Raw genomic sequence first — 18,353 nt, forward strand, 5'->3', positions numbered from 1 at the left:
TCTAAAGAATCAGTATTTACTAAGCAGGAGGGGACTTCAAAACTGCAGATATCTCGGATACAGATTGCTTGGGGGAAACTACAGGACTATGAAGCTATGCTTAGGATTCTGATTTGAGGCTCAGGATCACCAGAAAATCCCATAATCAACTATAATCTTTTTTTTCTTTAGGATATTGCACTTTTCTCAAACAAAATCCTTCTCTAAATCATCCAAATGGGAAAATGGGGCAATAAAAATTCGCTCTGGCAGGAATGAGCAAGGAGGCCTTGAAAATCCAGGAACCAATTAAGAAGGACCAGTCAAATTAAGGCTGGAAACCACGAACATCTCATCCATTGTGTAGGAGTTTTCTTCAGATGGAAACAGTCCATCCTGCAGAGAAACTCCTTAAGATAAGAAGTAATAAACAACTCAAAATAGCTTCAGGAAGTCCCTGAAACTTACCAGATTTACCTGACCGTTCCCTCCCTAGAGTAAACAATAAAGACTGCTTGGGAGTTCTCTCAGAAGTGCCAAGCTGCAAAGAAAACTCTTAACTCAGCTCAGAAGCCTGAAAAAGCAAGGATCAGCCAAACTGCCTGGAAGACACAAGGACAAGCTGAGCTGCCAGAGATTTGGATACTAAGCCACCAGGAGAGGACACTCTCAACCTGTTGAGCTGCCTTCATGCTGTGCAACGAGGCCCAGGTCTCTAGCCCTTATGAAGCCATGATAGCGTTAGCTTTGGGGAGGCAGCTGTCTTTGTGTCATCCCTGCTTCTGTAAGTGACCTAATAAAACTCATCGTTTTACCAAGTTGGACTTCAGTGGTATCTGTACTTAGGTCTGTTGTGGGCTACCTATCTGGAATGAGTAGACAGATGTGTAGGGTTTTCCCAAGAAAAGTCTGTCACATAACATCAGCACCCTCTTGGTCTTGATCAGCTGGGTAGCAGCCTCACACACACTTAGTGAAGATGACTGGCCCCTCACCTGACCTGCAAACTCTCATTGTACAAAGTCCATAATTTGTACTCAGACACTGGACCATAATTTGTACTCAGACACTGGACCCCTTTTCTTCACAATTAGAGAATTCCATCAACCCCTGTATTCTTCTAAAGATAAGTTAAGGTTTGTGCATGGAAGTCATCCCTCCATCAAGCAGAGATTTGAAAGTGGTGCCAGATAATAGTCCACACTGGTGATGTGAGCAGGTATCACTTAGGCATGATGTTTAACATTTTAGAGACCATGCAGTTAAGACCAAAACTATCCATCCATGGTAAGCACATAGACCAGAGGGCTGAGGATAGACAAGATCTGGACAGAAGTAGACTAGGATCAAGGAGGAAACTTAATACAGAATAAACCAGCAATGAAGTCTCTCCGGACTGATATCTGAGGATACGGGTTCAGGAGAATTCTGCGTAGTATTACCAAGAGGGAGAAACTGAGGCTAAGGGAAGACCATTTGACTGAAACTAGTAGATACTGTATCTGTAAGGCCAGCTTCAAAGGAGAGGGAAGTGCTGTTCATCCACGAAGGCACCGTGACAGGGTAACCAATATACTGAAAACATCAAAGTAAGCACGGGAATGGAGAAACAGTAAGTTAAGGACTAGTCAGAGCTGCAGGTAATGGGACAATTTCCCACGCTAGGAATCAAAGAGTTTGCTGTTGGAGAAGAGAAAAGTCTGTAAAGAGGAGAGGTACTGGACAGGACAGAAGGTTAACAAATAAAAGGCTATTAAAACTCACAAGAGACAGGGCTGGCATAGTCTGAGAGGCTGGAGAAGGAAGAAGCACCCGCCCCTTCTCCATCTCTCCTGGAAAAAGAAGACAGCTGGGGAGAGAGAAGGTGCTAAGAGTCAATGTCATCACATAGAAACACAGGCCACATTCTCAGGCACAGCAATGACGCTTTGCTGGCTCAGTGTCTGGCAAAGAGGAAGTGGGTGGGTCACAGGCAGGAGATGCTGGAGCTTGAAGAGTGTACCAGGACCCGAAGAATGGCTGTCTAGAAGTGATGGCGGTCAGTGTGCAGATGTCCCCCCAAACACAACAGGTGTCCGTGGAATATGGCTGAGCAGAGCTGAGCCCCTGATGAAATAGCCACCACTGAGGAGACTGCTCCTCCTCCGACCCATTAACGAAATGCTCATACATCAAGTAAGAATGGGTCACTAGACACTGAAGAAGCAGGATTCAGCATGGCCACAATGCAACAGCTGTTTCTCAAATTGTAGAGTTGCTCAGAAATGGTGGGTGGAGTAGTAGGGAGCCAGAGACTGTTCTACAGCTCAGACTGCCTGCGTATCCAGCTAGTAGTTTCCTGCTGCCAGGTAATGCCTCCCACTTGCCCTCCAGTTTTTCTCTACCATCCTAAATGATTGGAAAATGAGGTAGGACAGGTTCAAGTTGGCTTTCTGGTGCTGTTCAGGACATGCAGGTGAAAAGGAACTAGACTATATCATGGACACTTGCTTAAAATAAGAGCAATAATGGTTATCTTGGCAATTAAGACTTTGACCAGGCAATAAACTACATTGTCTTCATACATTTTCTTTAACCTTTGCAAGAACAAATTATTATGCCCCTCCCACTTTTTCAAGAAAGATAAAGAAGGCTCCAGGAGGCAAACTGAGTTAGTCCAGAAATCAGGGCCCTGGGACTGCTTAGCTTGGAATGTGTTTATTCTGTATGAGCTGAAACTGTGGTGGTATTTTATTTGTGCTCTAATAAATAAAGCTTTCCTGGAGATCAGAGAAAACCCAGCCATTATATTAAACATAAAAGTCAGGCAGTGGTAGCACATGCCTTTAATCCTATCATTTGGAAGACAGGGATCTGTCTGGATCTCTGTGAGTTCAAAGTCACACTGAGAACAGAGTCAATTGTGGTGACACATGCCTTTATCCCAGCACTAACTATAGAGGTCTGGAGGTCTGTACAGATATATAGGAAGTGATAGGGCTGGGCAGGAAGAGGAAGTGATTTAGCTGGATGAACAGAGCAAATGAAAGAGCAGAACAGAAAGGCATATAGGCGTGGGTATACAGGAAGTAGCTCTCTTTTGGAGAATGAAGTGTCAGTGAGGTGAGGTTAGCTTGTGGTCTTTCCTATTCCTCTGATCTCTCAGGTTTTCACCCCTATATCTGGCTCCAGGTTTTTATTTAATAAGACCTTTTAAGATTCGTCTACATGAAACTAAGCCTGTGGTGGTGGTACATGACAGTGGAGCCTTTGGTAGGTGACTAGGTCGGGAAAGCAGGGGAGTCTTTGGCCAGAGAGTCGGACTGTGCAATGGGCTATGGGAGGAGTCATAGAAGAAACTTTTTAAAAACAATAGGTCCTATCAGATCCTCAATCACCATTGCCTTGGATTTCCAGCCTCCAAAAAACAGGAGCAAGAAGTTTCTGTTTATTACTCCATCTAAAGTACTTTTTTTCCACAGCTGAAACACCAAGCAAAGACTCTTCCAGGTCCTAGTCCTGCTCTGCCCCTGCATACATCTATACTGTACACCACCACCACCACCCCATGCACTACACTGCCACTCGGGAAGCACCTTTGGCCAGATGCTCAGCTTCCACAGACACACAGTATTTATTAGGTGAAAGGTAACTAAAATAGAACATGTGGCGTCACTGTAGCTTCTGGGTGTCCCAACAACCACCCTCCTCAGCCTCACACAGCCTGGCTGGAACAGAGTCAGGCATCAAGACAGTGGATAACTTTGGAACGTGTTATGTAGTACAACAAAGCCAATTCACCAAAAGATCCTAGGGACTCTCCCTGCTGAGTAGAAACATGGAAGAGTCTGCTCAAGACTGACAAAGAATGTAAACAAGTCCACTGTGAGCAGATGTCCTCACACAACAGGTGTCACTGGAGGACAGCTGAGCAGAGCCGAGCCCCTGGTAACTACCACAGTGGAAGCTCCTCCACCAGGGTTCATTGGTGAAATGTCCATCACCGGGTAAAGACTGGTCACGAGGCACTGGAGAAGCAGCATTTAAAGACAAGCTCACCCTAGCCCAGTGGCTATTTCTAAAACTGTAGGAAGCCTGGTATAGATTCACTGGTGCTTGTTATATTAATTGTAATTGCTGACAGAATGAAAATCTCTGCAGCTAGCCACTGCACATTGTATAAACCTCCTGGATGATTCTAGCACAAGTCCAGGGACCTCTGCTCAGAGTTGAGACAATGACAGCATGGTGTGGTAGGAGGAAGACCACAGAACAGCAAGACCTAACCCAAACTAAAAAACCCTGTTAGTGAAAACCCTGTTAGTTATCCAGGCTTAAAGGAAGCAACATGCTTACCAGCATTTCTGCTAGCATTCAATGGGCAAGAGTCAGACAGTATGATCCTTATCAAATGATGCAGAAAAGCAGGAGAAACTCCAGGTAGTCATCCTTTCAACTACTCAGTGCATGTGCAAATGTTTCCAAGTCTCATGCCAAGTTCTCATTTTATCAGGAAACAGCATCTGACAGCCACACTGACTGCTGTGGACGGGCTGCGATCCAGCCAGGCAGGAAGAGCCTGGGTTCCTCATTCTGATTCTGCCTCCATATGGAACTGCCAGGAGGACCATAATTTAGACAGCCATTTAAAAGTTAAGTCTTAGGAAAGGAAGCCTACAGTCATGTCCTGGCCCATCACTGACTGGCAAGTAAGTCAGCTTCTCTGAACTGCCATGTTCTCATCCACAGCACTGGAATAGTGAACAAGAATGAAACAAAGCCATATGAGAGCTCCCTGACACACCACCCTGAAAAGGACACAATACCATTTCTCTGGTACTTTAGCCCAAAGTGCAAAACTCAAATCTAATAGATAAGATGTACCACAGAACCCCAAACTGAAGTGCTTTCCATAAATATGCTTTCCAAAACAGCTGTCAGAAATGACTAAAGAATTATTTCAGACAATGGAGACCAAAGAGGTATAATAATAAATGTAGTTTGTGATCTTGGGTGGGCCATTAACTAGCATTAAAAAAATGGCTATAAATGGCTTTACTTTAACTGATAAGATAGGAACATGGACTATACACTGTATGTTATGTGATTATGGACCAAGTACCTGAAATTATGTGACAATGTTAATGTTAGGGAACACTAAATACAAGGGAATAAATGTAAAAGCATAGAACCTTTGCAATTTTTATAAACCTAAAATTGTTCCAAAGCACAAAGATTATTTTCTTTAAAAATTGTTGAAACTTGGGCCTGGTGTGGTGGCACATGCCTTTAATCCCAGCACTTGGGAGGCAGAGGCAGGCAGATCTCTTGTGAGTTTGAGGCCAGCCTGGTCTACAGAGTGAGTTCCAGGATAGGCTCCAAAGCTACACAGAGAAACCCTGTCTCAAAAAAAACAAAAACAAAAACAAAAAAAAATTAAAAAAATTGTTGAAACTCATACACACAGACAGCAAAGACCATCCCCAAAGCAGAGAACACTACGCTGACTCCCCAGGCAGCTGGAATATGTATCAAAGGCTGCCTTAACACAGAGGACCACACATTCCACCAACCACGGTTAGATCAAAACCGAATAGTTCATCAGAATCACTAAGTGAGAGTCTCTTAGAGTAAACCGGTGGCTTTAGTGATTCTAATGTGCACCCTGGCTCAGGTACCACTTGTCACTCAGCTATAAGCAAGGATAGCCTGGGAATCTTGTTAGCATGCATATCTGGGTCAGTGGTCTAGGTAATACCCGAGAACCTGCATTTCTAAGGCCCAAGCAGCTGTTCCTGAGGCCCACATGCTGGTGAAGCACAGCGACAAGGCAGGATGGACCTAGATGCCGGCCTCAGCAGAGCACAGGCCTGCTGGGAGTGACACAGCAGCTCCTACTTTAGCTGTCATTCTCTGGGCCAACCACACCTAGTCCCACCCACATTGGGTCTATGTCAAATACCACCAGAGAGTCTTTTTGAAAGGTAAGATGTGACCAGTGCCATGCAAAGCTGACGTGAAAAAGGGTGAGTGTTGGCTGCCTGACCCCTGCCCAAAGCTATGGGGCACGTGTGCTGTACTTGCAGGAGCTGTTTCTCCAGTGACCTCAGAGGACAGCTAAGACGACAGTGAGGTGCTTGCTGCTTTGATGGCCGGTTTTTAACAGTCTGCACAATGTAACACTTCTTGCATGCAAATTCAAGTCCGCTTATTCTGGTTTGACCTGTGGAGTTTGTTTTGATTACTCCTTTGAATCCACACAACGCCATGTCACTTTTGCAGTGATCTCCAACCTGATAATAAAATCTGACCAGAAAAAGAACTGTGGGTATAATTATAAAGTAGTATCAAGAATATAATGGTTAGAGTTGCCATGGTATTCTAATCAAAAATATAGACCACCACCATGCTTCCTGAACCCTGCAAGTGTAAATTAAGTCTCATCTCTCTTCCTTCCAATCACTTGTTCCAGAATGATTTCAGCGAAATGAGAAGAGACCAACTTCCCTGGGCAATCCGTAATCAAAGAATGAGAGCCATACCACATGACTTGTCAGGCATCCAGGCTCACAAGTGAAATGATTCTTATGAACCCCCTTGATATTTTTTTCATTCAGTATATGTTTTCTGGTTCTGTATTATATTCCAGATAATGTGCTAGACACTCAGTGAATTTTATACCAGTAATAAAACTATGATTGACTGGGATCCAAGACCAAGCCCCTCTGTGCTAATTTTATTATGAAGCTGTTACTACCACAAAATACTTGTTGGTTCTTCTGAAGATAAATAAGTTTTTTAAAGTAAGTTTTACGTTGCCCATATTAGATCAATCTACCCACCCATGAGTCCCTGCAGGTAGGATGGGACAGCCCATCTGTCCTAATGCTCAGAGCTGAGTGTGTCCCTCTGGGTGGTATCACCACTGCTTCAGACAGGAACCCAGCATTGACACAGTCCAGCAGATGGGGCAAGACTGCAAAAGCCCCATCCACTGCCACTGTATCGACTGCACGGCGGTAATTACTGCCCAGATTTTACAGCCCTTTAGAGAAGGAAGAAGAGGTATCCAAAGTCTCCAGCCCCTCAGTGTGGAGAGGAAAACTGTTGTGAGCCCTCCGGTTCTGCCTGCCTTACTCACCTGGTCAATCTCCATGAGTTTAGGGTAGGCTCCAGGCCATTCTATAGCCACTTTCACGATATCCGCGGGCGGCGGCATTGTGCAACCGATGAAGTCCGAAGCCGGTGGAAACAGGGATCCTACTGCGTGGACGGTCACACGTGTCTATACCTAATGAGGAATGACAAAAAGAAAGAAGTAGCTCAGCACGGATGCAAGGCGAATTTGCTTCATCACTTCCTGTTTTCACTGGTGTATGAGAAATGCTCCCCTTGGTGCCTGGGGACTGAAGCCACAGGGGCACAGTCAGCATCACCACAAGTCCCCAATGAAAGATGGAGTCTGTGCTAAAGCACTGGAGGTGAAGCCTCCAGCAGGCGCTGCCCTGGGGGTTCAGCTTGCCAGGTTTGCAGGAGCAAAGCAGCAGCCCCTTACCAACACGAGATGGAACCCTGCTCTCAATGGCGCTCTGGCCCGAATGAGCAGGGATCTCGCCCAGACTGCATGTAAACCTTGGCGCTCAACCGTCTCCGGAAGAACACATTGCCCAGGAAGTCATGGTCAGGAAGTAGCTTTTATTTAAAGCATTTTCTGTGTGTCACAAATAGATCTGAGCTATAGCAACCAGGATATCATGAGGAAGGAGAAATTCCCCAGGAGTTCACACATGCTCACACTCCCCCCACCACCCCCACCAAGGCCAGTCTTCCAGAGGGAGAATACACACGCAGGTAGCCTGGGAGCTGCCAGCAGAGCCTTGAATTCTGTCACAAAGGAAGTAATGATTTTCCTCTCCTGCCTCTCCATTTCTTTATCTCACTGACTATTCAATTGATAAAGCAGTGCTGTGATCTACCCTGTGTATGAATATACATTATGGAGACTCCCCAGATGTCACCCCACCCAACAGCCCTTTTTGCCCTAACCTGAACAAGCTGTTCAGTTATTGGTTCTCCTTCTGAATGTCCTCATGCATGGAAAACAAACAGAAAATGATATTTTGGCATTTCCCCTTTTCCTTCTACAAAGGCAGCATCCTGTACCTTTTTTAATGTAGTGCATCTTCCAGGTCTCCATTACCACACAGAGGCAAGACAACACTGGGTATACTCATTCTTTTCACAGCTGGTCATCGGGGTGTGCCCTCCCTGATGAGCCAGGTCCCTGCAGTGGGGTGATCCTGGGATTTCTCTCTTACCTTTGGTGTTACAAACAAGCCTACAAGGCATAAAACCATGCATATATAATTTTGTACATGTAAAAATTTATCCTTATAACAGAGTCACAGAAGTGAAATTGCTGGGCCAAAGAGATTATACTGTCGAAATTTTGATTGGCATCTCCAAAGTCCCTCTGTAAGGTTCTACCAACTTGCGCCTCCCTCCAGCAATGCCTGAGGCTGCCCGCTTGCTCACAGCCTCACCAACAGATGGAGTGTGTGCCAGCCTGAACACCTTGACAGGCTGAAAAACCCACACTTCAATGTACTTTTCAGCTTGCATTTTTCTCATTGCTACACATAATGATGGAAAGGCACACGTTCCCTTCCTTATACACTGTCCAAACTGCCCTTTTTCTGTGGGTCTTAGCCTATTTTTTTTTCCAGAAATACAAGCCTACATGAAGACTTTAATCAGACATGTCTTTGGTTCTTTATCAGACCAACAAAAGCCTTGTCTGTTTGTCTATTCTGATTTCCATGGCCCATGAACAGCACATCATAGTGATGACAGGGACGGCAGAGTTAATGGTGATACCTCAGTGATACCAGCAGCTGTTGAGTAATCAGCATCAGTGGAGCTGACCAGCAAATGAGGTAAACCCTAACAAAGCCTTTGCTCCTCCTGGCTAAGGAGAATTAGAAAGCTTGTTGTGGTGCTAATCAGTGGCACCCAGCAAGGACAAACCCACAAAGCAGTGGTTTAATCTTTCATCCACAGATCATTAGTGTACCTCCATCAGGTGCCAGACTCGCGGTCTGTGTTGAGGACACAGGTGCAGACCTAGGTGTTAGGTACCAACCAGAGACAAAAGAACGGGGAGGGACTCACCAGCACATACTGGTATTGGTGATTTTGAGGTGGCAAGGACATGGGGTAGACACAGGGATGACAGCTGCAAACAGGAAGGGAAGGGAAAGCCTGACTGAGGCTGCAAGAGTTTGAGTAAAGCAGGCCCTGTGGCCAGCCAAGAAATCACTCCCTGGACTAGGAAAAAGTAAGTGCAAAAACCCTGAGGCTGAAACATTCCTGGAATAATCCTAAAATAGGCAAGTCCCTGAAACCAATTAAGACCAGGCAAAAGAAGAAAAAAGAAAGCTTCAGGGAGCAGTCGGCTCATAACATGCCCTGCACACACTCTCTTTCACCATTGGTTCATGAGTTCTAGGCAAGAAGTACCTGCTTGTGTACAGCTATTTATTCATAATGGCGTGCATTATGTTTGAGTAGCTTAACATTTTCTAGGGTGATATCCTGAAGAAATAATTATTAAAACAACACCAAGTCTCGTTTTGTTTAAAACTGCTCAAAGCTGAACGCAATAGGGGCTTATTAAATAATTCGTGTCTCATTCGACTCCAGCCTAAGCTAAGGATGGGACTGGCTCTGCACAGTCTCTGCCCCGCTTGAATACTTGAGGACATTCGGGACACAAACCATATCAGCCCCAAATCACTTCAACTGAGGATCCTCATCCACACACAAGGCCTAGAATGAAAGGGAAGAAAAACGCTCTGACACAAACACAGGCTGTGTGCATATCACGTAACTGGATTCAGAACGAAGAACACCCGATCCTGGGGGTCCAGACACTAGATGGCAGAAATAAGAGTGCACTGAGCACCCCTCCACCTCTCCACGAAACAGTCTACAATTACACAGGAAGAAGTGACTTAACCTTCTAGGAATCAAAGGCTGGCCTTGTTTTCTCCCCACTTTAACTGGCCTTTATTCCTGGGAGGAAAACCTGCTGAACAGGTGAGAACACAATCGCAGGGCTCTCCAGAGTCTCCCTAGGGAGGAGGAGAGCAGCATTCACAAAGCAGCCATTGAAAGGAGGAAGCTGGGGACTTCCCTGGCTTCCTTCCTGGGCTAGCTAGTCCTCATGGGCTCTCCCTGAGGTGACAGCAGCAGGAGCAGGCAGGGAAGCACCCTGGAGCCACAACTGTGGAGTGAGCAACCCTTCCCACATTCCCCTTCCCCCACAGGAACTCCTCCTGGCCTATCTACACACCGTCTCCACTGCTCCAGAGGGTGATTTGGGCAGTATCACAGTAGCTTTGGCTTTCTGACACTTGACAAAGGTAAGACCTCTGCCAGAACTCTACCCTGTGCACGGTCACAGGGTTGGCAGCATCTCAGACCACTCCTCACTACTAAAAGTTAGCAGCTCCCCTTAATCATGAGAGATTCTGAGGCAGCGAACCCTCTGAGGGAGTCACCGCTGTTCAGGAGAACTATCAGGAGAACAGGGCAGTACCATTAGAACTACACAGGAGAACAGTCTTATTGGCTTTGCAACAAGTATCAAAACAAAGGCCAAACTGCCCCAATTCCAATTTCCAGATGGAAATACACTTTTGAAATCTCGACCCAACAAGTTTGGTCTCCCAGTGCCCTTTGCTCCCCCGGGCAAAGCATGTGTGACACTTGACACTTGTCAGTTCCTTCCAGCATGCTAGAACACCCTAAAGGAAGACCCACATCACGTGCACTTACACACCCAGGTCACATTGTCATTTGTGGCTGTCAGATGACCCCATCTGCTTCATGACTAACCTTTCATGAGATCTACCAACAAAGGAAAAACTAAGCTTATCACACCCCACATCTCCCAAGGAATGTGCAGGTTTCCTGACACTGCCCAGTTAATACAATCATCATGAACAGTCTGGTATAACAATTCTTACTCAGACTGAAATCTGAGGATCACTGAGGGCAGAAACAATAGGGGAAACAGCCTATGCAGCTGGCTAGACATCCTAACCACTGCCTTCCAAGGTAGCTGTAAATCTCTGGAGTCATCCAGGAGTGGGTGGAGAATTCTAAAATGCCCTGCTTGCCTGCTATATTCACTTTATTCCATGTGTAATACTAAGAGTCTGTGGCCTTAGCACACACATTCAATAGCTTGCTTATGCTTGGGTATGTGAGATAGAGTCTCTTCTTACTAGAAAGTCAGTTACTAAGGGTCCCATCTTAGTTATATGTGGTTCTATTACCACTGGCAGGTCTATTCTATCCCTGAAAGTCTCCTTAAGTCCTGTTTCTAAGATAAGGGACAGAAATCACTCCATTCTTAACTAGATGTCTGTCTTGCTTTCCAATTCATCACAGTGAAAGAATCAGACAGTGGAGGACAGGGTAGAACACGGGACAAGAACGTGAAGCAGCGGAAGGAAGGGCCCACCTCAACCCTTCTCTCGTTTTCTCTGACCTACTCATAGACATTAGTTCTGGTGACAGAAAATGGCTTTATAATAACGACTATGGAGAGAGCCAAGAGGGAGCCACTAGCCTTGTTTTTAAAAGGTTGAGTGGTTCCCATTTCCTTTTGCCTTGGGCTATAGAAAGAGGAAGGGGCTCCCACAGAAAGCAGCCTCTGTTCACTCTGAGGCCTACCCCATCTTCCTGGACCTCTCTAGCTTTCATGTTTGAGGTTACTGCCTCATGTAGGCCCTGTACCTCAAGAAGTCTCATGGCAGACAGACTGGGTTTGAAAAATCTTTGTTCTCAGAGCTCCATCATTCTATTCCCAACAGACTCATACCATCTTATTATTTGCTATGCTTTAAATAACCACAGAGTTGGGTGCTAGGAGCACAGTCCCCAGCTGTGGCACTATTGGGGACAGAGTGCAGAAGAGGTGGGGCCTAGAGAGAGAGATGAGGCATGACTTGGAAGTTATACTATGAAGGTTATACCTAGTCTCCTCCCTCACACTCACTTGCCCCCTCCTGCCCTTTCTCTCTTCTCCCACTCTGGCCTTCCTGGTGTGAGCAAGTTCGTTCCACCATGGTGTTCTTCCTCACAACAGCATAGAAGCAACAGAGCCAACTGACTGTGGACTGAAACCTCTGAAAGCATGACTCAAGTTAAAAGAAGGGAAATCTTGCCTTGTAAACTGTTTAGTGCATGCCTAAAAGTCTGACTAGCAACACCCCTACTGTACAACAATGCAGTAATGCAGTGATGCAGTGATGCAGTAATGATACAGTGGGGACAGGGTCTGTCACCCAGCCTCAGTCACTGTTTTAAGTCCCAGACTTGCTGAGCCCTGCCTCTGTTTCTCCTCTGAAACATATTTCACAAAAGACATTCTTTTTGGTAAATCATATGGATAAACAGTGACTAACATGGTACTCCATGGAGCCGAGAGTGGAATATGCATCCCCCTACACTGGAGAGTTCCAATGGACCGCATACAGTGGAGGTTGATTCTACAGATTGATTCCATCTCTATCTGTGACCCGATGGTCATTCTTAGGTCTCAGAAGGTCAAAAAGGAAGGCCTAGAGAGCCCTAGAGAGCAGGGAATGCTGTGGAATACGTAAACATTCAGGAGAAAGTGAAGAAAGGGAGAGACTGAATCAGAGTGTCAATGCTGCTGACAGCAACCATGAGCAGTTACGTCTTTGTAATGACAGCGGCCATTTACTTGCCATGAGAGGAAGTGTGCTATTACCTAGTGTTGCCCTGCAATACGATGGAAACTTGAACAGAAAATCTTTCCAGCATCTTGATTTGTCATCATGAATGGTAGAGGACAGGTGTCAGAAGGGAACAGTGGATGAGAGCTGAGGAGTCAAAGGCTGAGTACATTCTTCTACTTAACTCTTTGTCACAACTCTGTGCCATGGGAGTTGTCATTTGCTGTAAATAATGAAAACACTAAATCTTGGTGAGTTTAAATTATTTCTTCCAAACGTTTCCACATTCTGAGGAAGAGAAGCCTTTTCCGTGGCAACTGTAATGGACTATGAACCCTCCATGCTGGTTCCTCTGATGAGGTCCTAACCCCCAAGACCTCAGGATGTGACTCTAAGTGGAGACAAGGCTTAGGAACAGGTAATGAAGTAAAATGAGATTTGGGGAAGAGCTTTCACCCAGCATGGCTGGCATCCGGATAAGAAAGAGGGCTGGCTAAGGCAGGCACACAGGAAAAAACATGTGAAGCTGTAAGCCCACGTGAGAGGCCTCAGAAGGAATCAACTCTGGGGACACTGGGATGCTAAGACTCTGTTCTCAAGAACTGCAGGAAAATAATTCCTGTCGTTTAGACCCAGGGAAACAGATGACTGTAACACCAAAAATGAAGGAACAGCTTCATAGAGAGGAGCTGAAACAGTTCTGCACTCAAAAACCACAATCGGGGCTTAAGTCAAGTAACAACCTGAGAAAGTGCTTGCAACAAAGAGGACCCAACAGCCCCTTTACAATAATCTCTCCTGAGTTTATTAGGAATACACTTGCATAGCCTAAAGAAAGTGAACAAAGCAATCTCTAGAAGAAGAGATGCATGATTGATACATACACAATGAGGTAATAAGAGGGATGAAAATCAAAATCATAAAGCCTGCCTGTCAATCATACTGATGAAAAACATTTATTGATTGATAATATGCAAAACATAAAAATAATGTTCATACACTTATTTATAAATAGGTAAGGTCTCATGTAGCCCAGGCTGGCTTCAAATTCACTATGTAGCCAAGAATGACCTTGAACTACTGATCTGTGCCACATTGTGCAGTGCTGGGGGTGAAACTCAGAGTTTCACGGTATTAAGCAAGCACCCTGCCCAATCAGGTCCATCTCTGGCCCTATTCATACAGGCTTACAATCAAGGGGGGTGGAAATCACAAGCAAAAGCTCTTTTAAAAGAAATACGAGGGCTGGAGAGATGGCTCAGAGGTTAAGAACATTGACTGTTCTTCCAGAGGTCCTGAGTTCAATTCCCAGCAACCACACGGTGGTTCACAACCATCTACAATGAGAGATGATGCCCTCTTCTGGTGTGCAGGCATACATGCAGAAAGAAAGGAAGGAAGGAGAGAGGGAAGGAGAGAGAGAGACACACACAGACAGACAGACGAGTTTTAGGCCGGGTGAGTGGTTGTGGTGCACACCTTTGATCCCAGCATTCAAGAGGCAGAGGCAAGCAGATTTCTGAGAGTTCAAGGCCAGTCTGGTCTGCAGAGTGATTTCCAGAACATCCAGAGCTACACAGGGAAACCCTGTCTCAAAATAAAAAAATTAAAAAAAAGAAGAAAAGAAAAAAAAGACAAGAACTTCAAACTCCACACAATTTAGAGTGACACATCTAGTCAAGAAAATTTCTAGTCTCACAAAGCAACTGCTGCAGGGTTTCTCAACCACAGCATCAAACCACGGGCATTTGGGACCACATGATCCTTGACAAACGTGAGTGTGTATCAGTGCACTGTGGGCGACTGACAGTGCTCCCCACCTCTGCCCACCAGAGGCCAGTAGCGCCTCCATCATGAAATAACAAAATGTCTTCAGGCATTGCCAACTGCCCCTTGGCGGCGGCAGGGTGCTGATTAAGAACTAGGGCACTAAAGGAGGTTGATGCTAATCTCACTTTTGAACTTTTGAAAGCACTCATTATGCAGACTAGCTTTACAAGTGGACATTGATAGTCTCAAGTGTATAAGAAGGAGATGAGACATAAAGCGAGAATTTGTTGAAGAAATATATGTGTTTTTTAAACTGCTAAAAGCCAATCGGAAAATGAATTCAATGTGAAAACATGAACACCTACAAAACAGGTAAAGACAGTATCTAACCCAAACACTTTCCGTCACACACAGCTGTAGGGAACTCTGTCCATCCCTGACACTACTGCTCCTTTGGGGTAGGAGGCGCCACCCCAATGGCTACTGTCTGACCAGTGATATTTGGGCCACATCTCTGGCACCAGTGGCTGGCACCAAGAACAGCTGGGACCCGAAGAAGTCTGTTTCTGGTGACTGCCCATCAGGTGTGAGAGAAAAGGGTCCTTTCTTTTCCTACCAAGGACGGGAAAACTAAAGCTGTCCGGGGTCCTGTGTCCTTCATGTGGGGCAAGAGTCTGTCTGTGTAAAGGCAGGAAGGGCAGCAGCCAATGAAGGCAAGGGTGGCAAAGAGGGTGTCAGGTCTGGGTCTTAACTGCCAAGTTTCCTGTTTCCATCACTTGCCAATGCTAATACCTTCCTAGATACAGGAACAAATGAGTTCCCTGTTTTGCTGTAAGTTTGAGCAAAGGTTCTATGTATGACTTATAATTGAACCTTACTCCTTTTTACTGCCCTGAGTTACTATCTTTTCATCAGATGACTATCATAAAACATAGTCCAGTTACACAACTAAAGCTTGCCACCCAGTAGTAATTGACTTGGTTTCTCCAGTTGTAGAGTTCCTACATCACCTAGTCCTCGGGGCTTAGGAGCTGTTTTTCCACTCTGGGACCGCTAACTGAAGTCATGCATGGATTTCTGGAATTAGTCTCACTCCAGAATCTCTCACACAACATGACTTCTCTGAGGTATTTATGAATGCAATGCCAGAAAAAGAAAAGAAATTTTTAAAAAAAGAGAGTCAAGGCTCTTGGAAAACACTAAAGCAAATAGTAGCTACTAAAAACTGCTATATGCACTGTATACTTTTCCTAACAATGTTCTGAAAAAGGTACCATTACCGACAAGACAACGTGTCCTACGTCTCACATCCACATATGCAGCCCAGCCAGTCAGAACATAGGCCACACCTGCCTGAGTCAGCAGCCCATGATGAAGTTACCATAGCATTCTTTGAAGGGCAGTAAGGGGGGGGGGGGGCTACTGTAGGACCTCTCAGGACTCTAAAATAACACGTGTCTTGTAAAATTTCCATATCCAATCTACAATATTTGCAAGTGTATCTGTCCAGATTTTTTTTTTCACAGACCATCATTTTGTGGCACTGACTTCTCATGGGATATTAGGAAATAATGAATCGAAGCTGTTTGCCTCCTTGGTTTCTCAAGAAAAGAGAACTGCTGAATAGATTTGGGCAGAAATCAACGGAATACAGCAGAAAACATTTTTTTCCTAAGTCCATACTGAATTATCATCACCTGCTAGAGAGACAGTCTCCAGGAAAGCCTCCCAAATCTTCCATGTAATTGTTTCCAACTTACAGAATACAGTCAAAATTCTGTTAACTACAGCTTCTGGGGTACAAATTAGGAGATGAGATGATAAAAGAATACTTTTATTTGTGGTTATCTTGAACCTGAGCACCTCACTTCCGGCTTTCATTGTGTGAAGGAGACTCCAGACTTGGACCAAAACCCTGCACAGCCTGCTTTCAACAACCATCCCTGTTCCCCACCTCTATGCCCCGCAGTGGGTATATGCCAGGCTGGGTTTCCCTTAAGATCAGCAACAGTCCATTCACGGTGCCTTCTGACAGTGGAACTTGAAGCAGGCAAATCCCTTTTGCAGCCAGTTGGGGTGTGGTGGAGAGGAAGAAAATCTGTGGCAAAGGTTCCTGTCTGTCTCCTCATCAAAAACTTGCTGTTTTCTGAGCTGGCCTGTTGCCTCTCCCTTCTGCCTTACATCAGCTTCAAAAAAGCCCGCCCAGACCTCAACACCAGCAGTACACAGCAGCTCCCCACAGAAAGTAGCTCCCGAAGAACCTCAGGAGCTAGAGACTTGCAAAAGACATGGTCTTGGGTAGAAGGACCCACAACACCAGACCTCTCCTCTACCCTTGCTCTATTAGTTTATGCCAGTTGCCCAAGGGTAGGAATCCTGTCTTATTCACCTCTGCAGTTCCAGGCTGCCCCAGATGGCATGGCTTAGAACTGCTCTAAGTTTTCCAGAACAAATGAATGAATCACTGGCTCTTTAAACACAAATGCGGAGACTGCTAAAAATGTGAAGGAATACTCAAGCCAATGACTTAGTTTTAAAATCCAGGTTTCTTGCAGAGAAACCCTCCAGCATTTTTTTTTCAAACAGCAACTATTCAGTTGTCCCCTTAGACAGAAATAGAAAGGAAGCCAGCCGCTCAGAGGTAAGAGAGGCCTATTCCAGATTCTTTTCCTCCTGTAGAAGTTCAATGGAAAACAGGATGAGACTGAAGCGGGCTGCTGGGCTCTTCCCCTCACTCTGGGCTCCCTGGCTTTGGGAATCAGCATTTCCACTGGAAAGTCCATTATTTTGCAAACTACTGCACACACTTCCTCTCTTGTTCTGGTTTTTCGGATATTTGCTTTTCAAATTCCCTTTTCCTCTGCTGCTCCCCTCCTCCCCAAAAGCCTGTCCCTCGGTGACATGCACACATTCCCACGTAAGAGGCAGAGCCAAGGCCCAATTCCCTATCTCAGAAGCCAGACTGACAGCCACAGGAAACACCGCAGTCTTTCCACCAGCTTTCAGCCAAGCACTCAAAGTTTCCAAACCTGCTGATCAAAAAAACAATATGTGAGACTTCTCTCTCCACCTCACTCAGGGACACAGAACTCTCCGCCCAGCATCGGATTGGTGGGGAGTGCTGGTCTCCATCTGATAGCTCTCACACACAAAACAGTCATCCTCAACAGCAAAGGCAACCTGATGACACACGAGCACACTTCTGCACTGCCTCCACCTCTTCCTCCTTCCCTTGGGCACCTCCAGTCTCATTCTCCACATAGGTACAGGTTTATCTGGGGCCACAGATGGACCTGGGTGCTAGCCCAAAGCTCTAGGCCTCTAAACAAGTCACATAATGTCTGACCCTCTGCTCTCATCTGCAAGCTGGACCAACATTGGCAGTGCTGGTCAGAGAAACACACCCCAAGCATGTTGCTCTGCACCCTGGAGACTTAGGTCTGAAGGTCACTGCCATTCCTCTGTCCCTGTTGTCCCTTCTCTGCTCCCTTTGTGCCCTGAAGCAGGCCACAGAAATGAAGAATCCTCTTCCCTCAGCAAGTCATAGACACTAGAACTTCTCTTCATCAAACCTACAAAGGCAATCCGGGAAAGTCATTCTCTCCCTTCTCCTTTCTTCCTGGGGACGATTATCTTTGTTTGCTTCTTGTTACTAGAGTAATTCCCTGACCAAAAGTAAATTGGGAAGGAAACAGTTTTTATTTTACACTTCAAAGTTGACAGTTCATTGTCAGGGAAGCCACTGAAGCAGACACCATGAAGAAACAGAGCGCACTGTCTTGCTCTCCAGGACTTGCTCAGCTGGCCTTCTTGTCCAATCCACCTGCCAATGGGCAGTCTCTCCCATTAATCAAC

At 45.6% G+C, this 18,353-nt stretch overlaps 1 protein-coding gene across 2 annotated transcripts in view; it reads right to left on the reverse strand.

Moving 5' to 3' along the window:
• Positions 1-18,353, reverse strand: part of Elmo1 (engulfment and cell motility 1) — a 532,595-nt gene that overhangs the window by 427,350 nt on the left and 86,892 nt on the right. For both annotated transcript variants that reach the window (XM_059263360.1, XM_059263361.1), the window contains exon 2: positions 7,100-7,249. In XM_059263360.1, coding sequence (XP_059119343.1) covers positions 7,100-7,177 — 78 coding nt within the window. In that variant the 5' untranslated portion in view covers positions 7,178-7,249. The remainder of the gene's footprint in view (positions 1-7,099; positions 7,250-18,353) is intronic.

Source organism: Peromyscus eremicus, chromosome 5, assembly GCF_949786415.1.
Source record: "Peromyscus eremicus chromosome 5, PerEre_H2_v1, whole genome shotgun sequence".
Lineage (NCBI taxonomy): Eukaryota > Metazoa > Chordata > Mammalia > Rodentia > Cricetidae > Peromyscus > Peromyscus eremicus.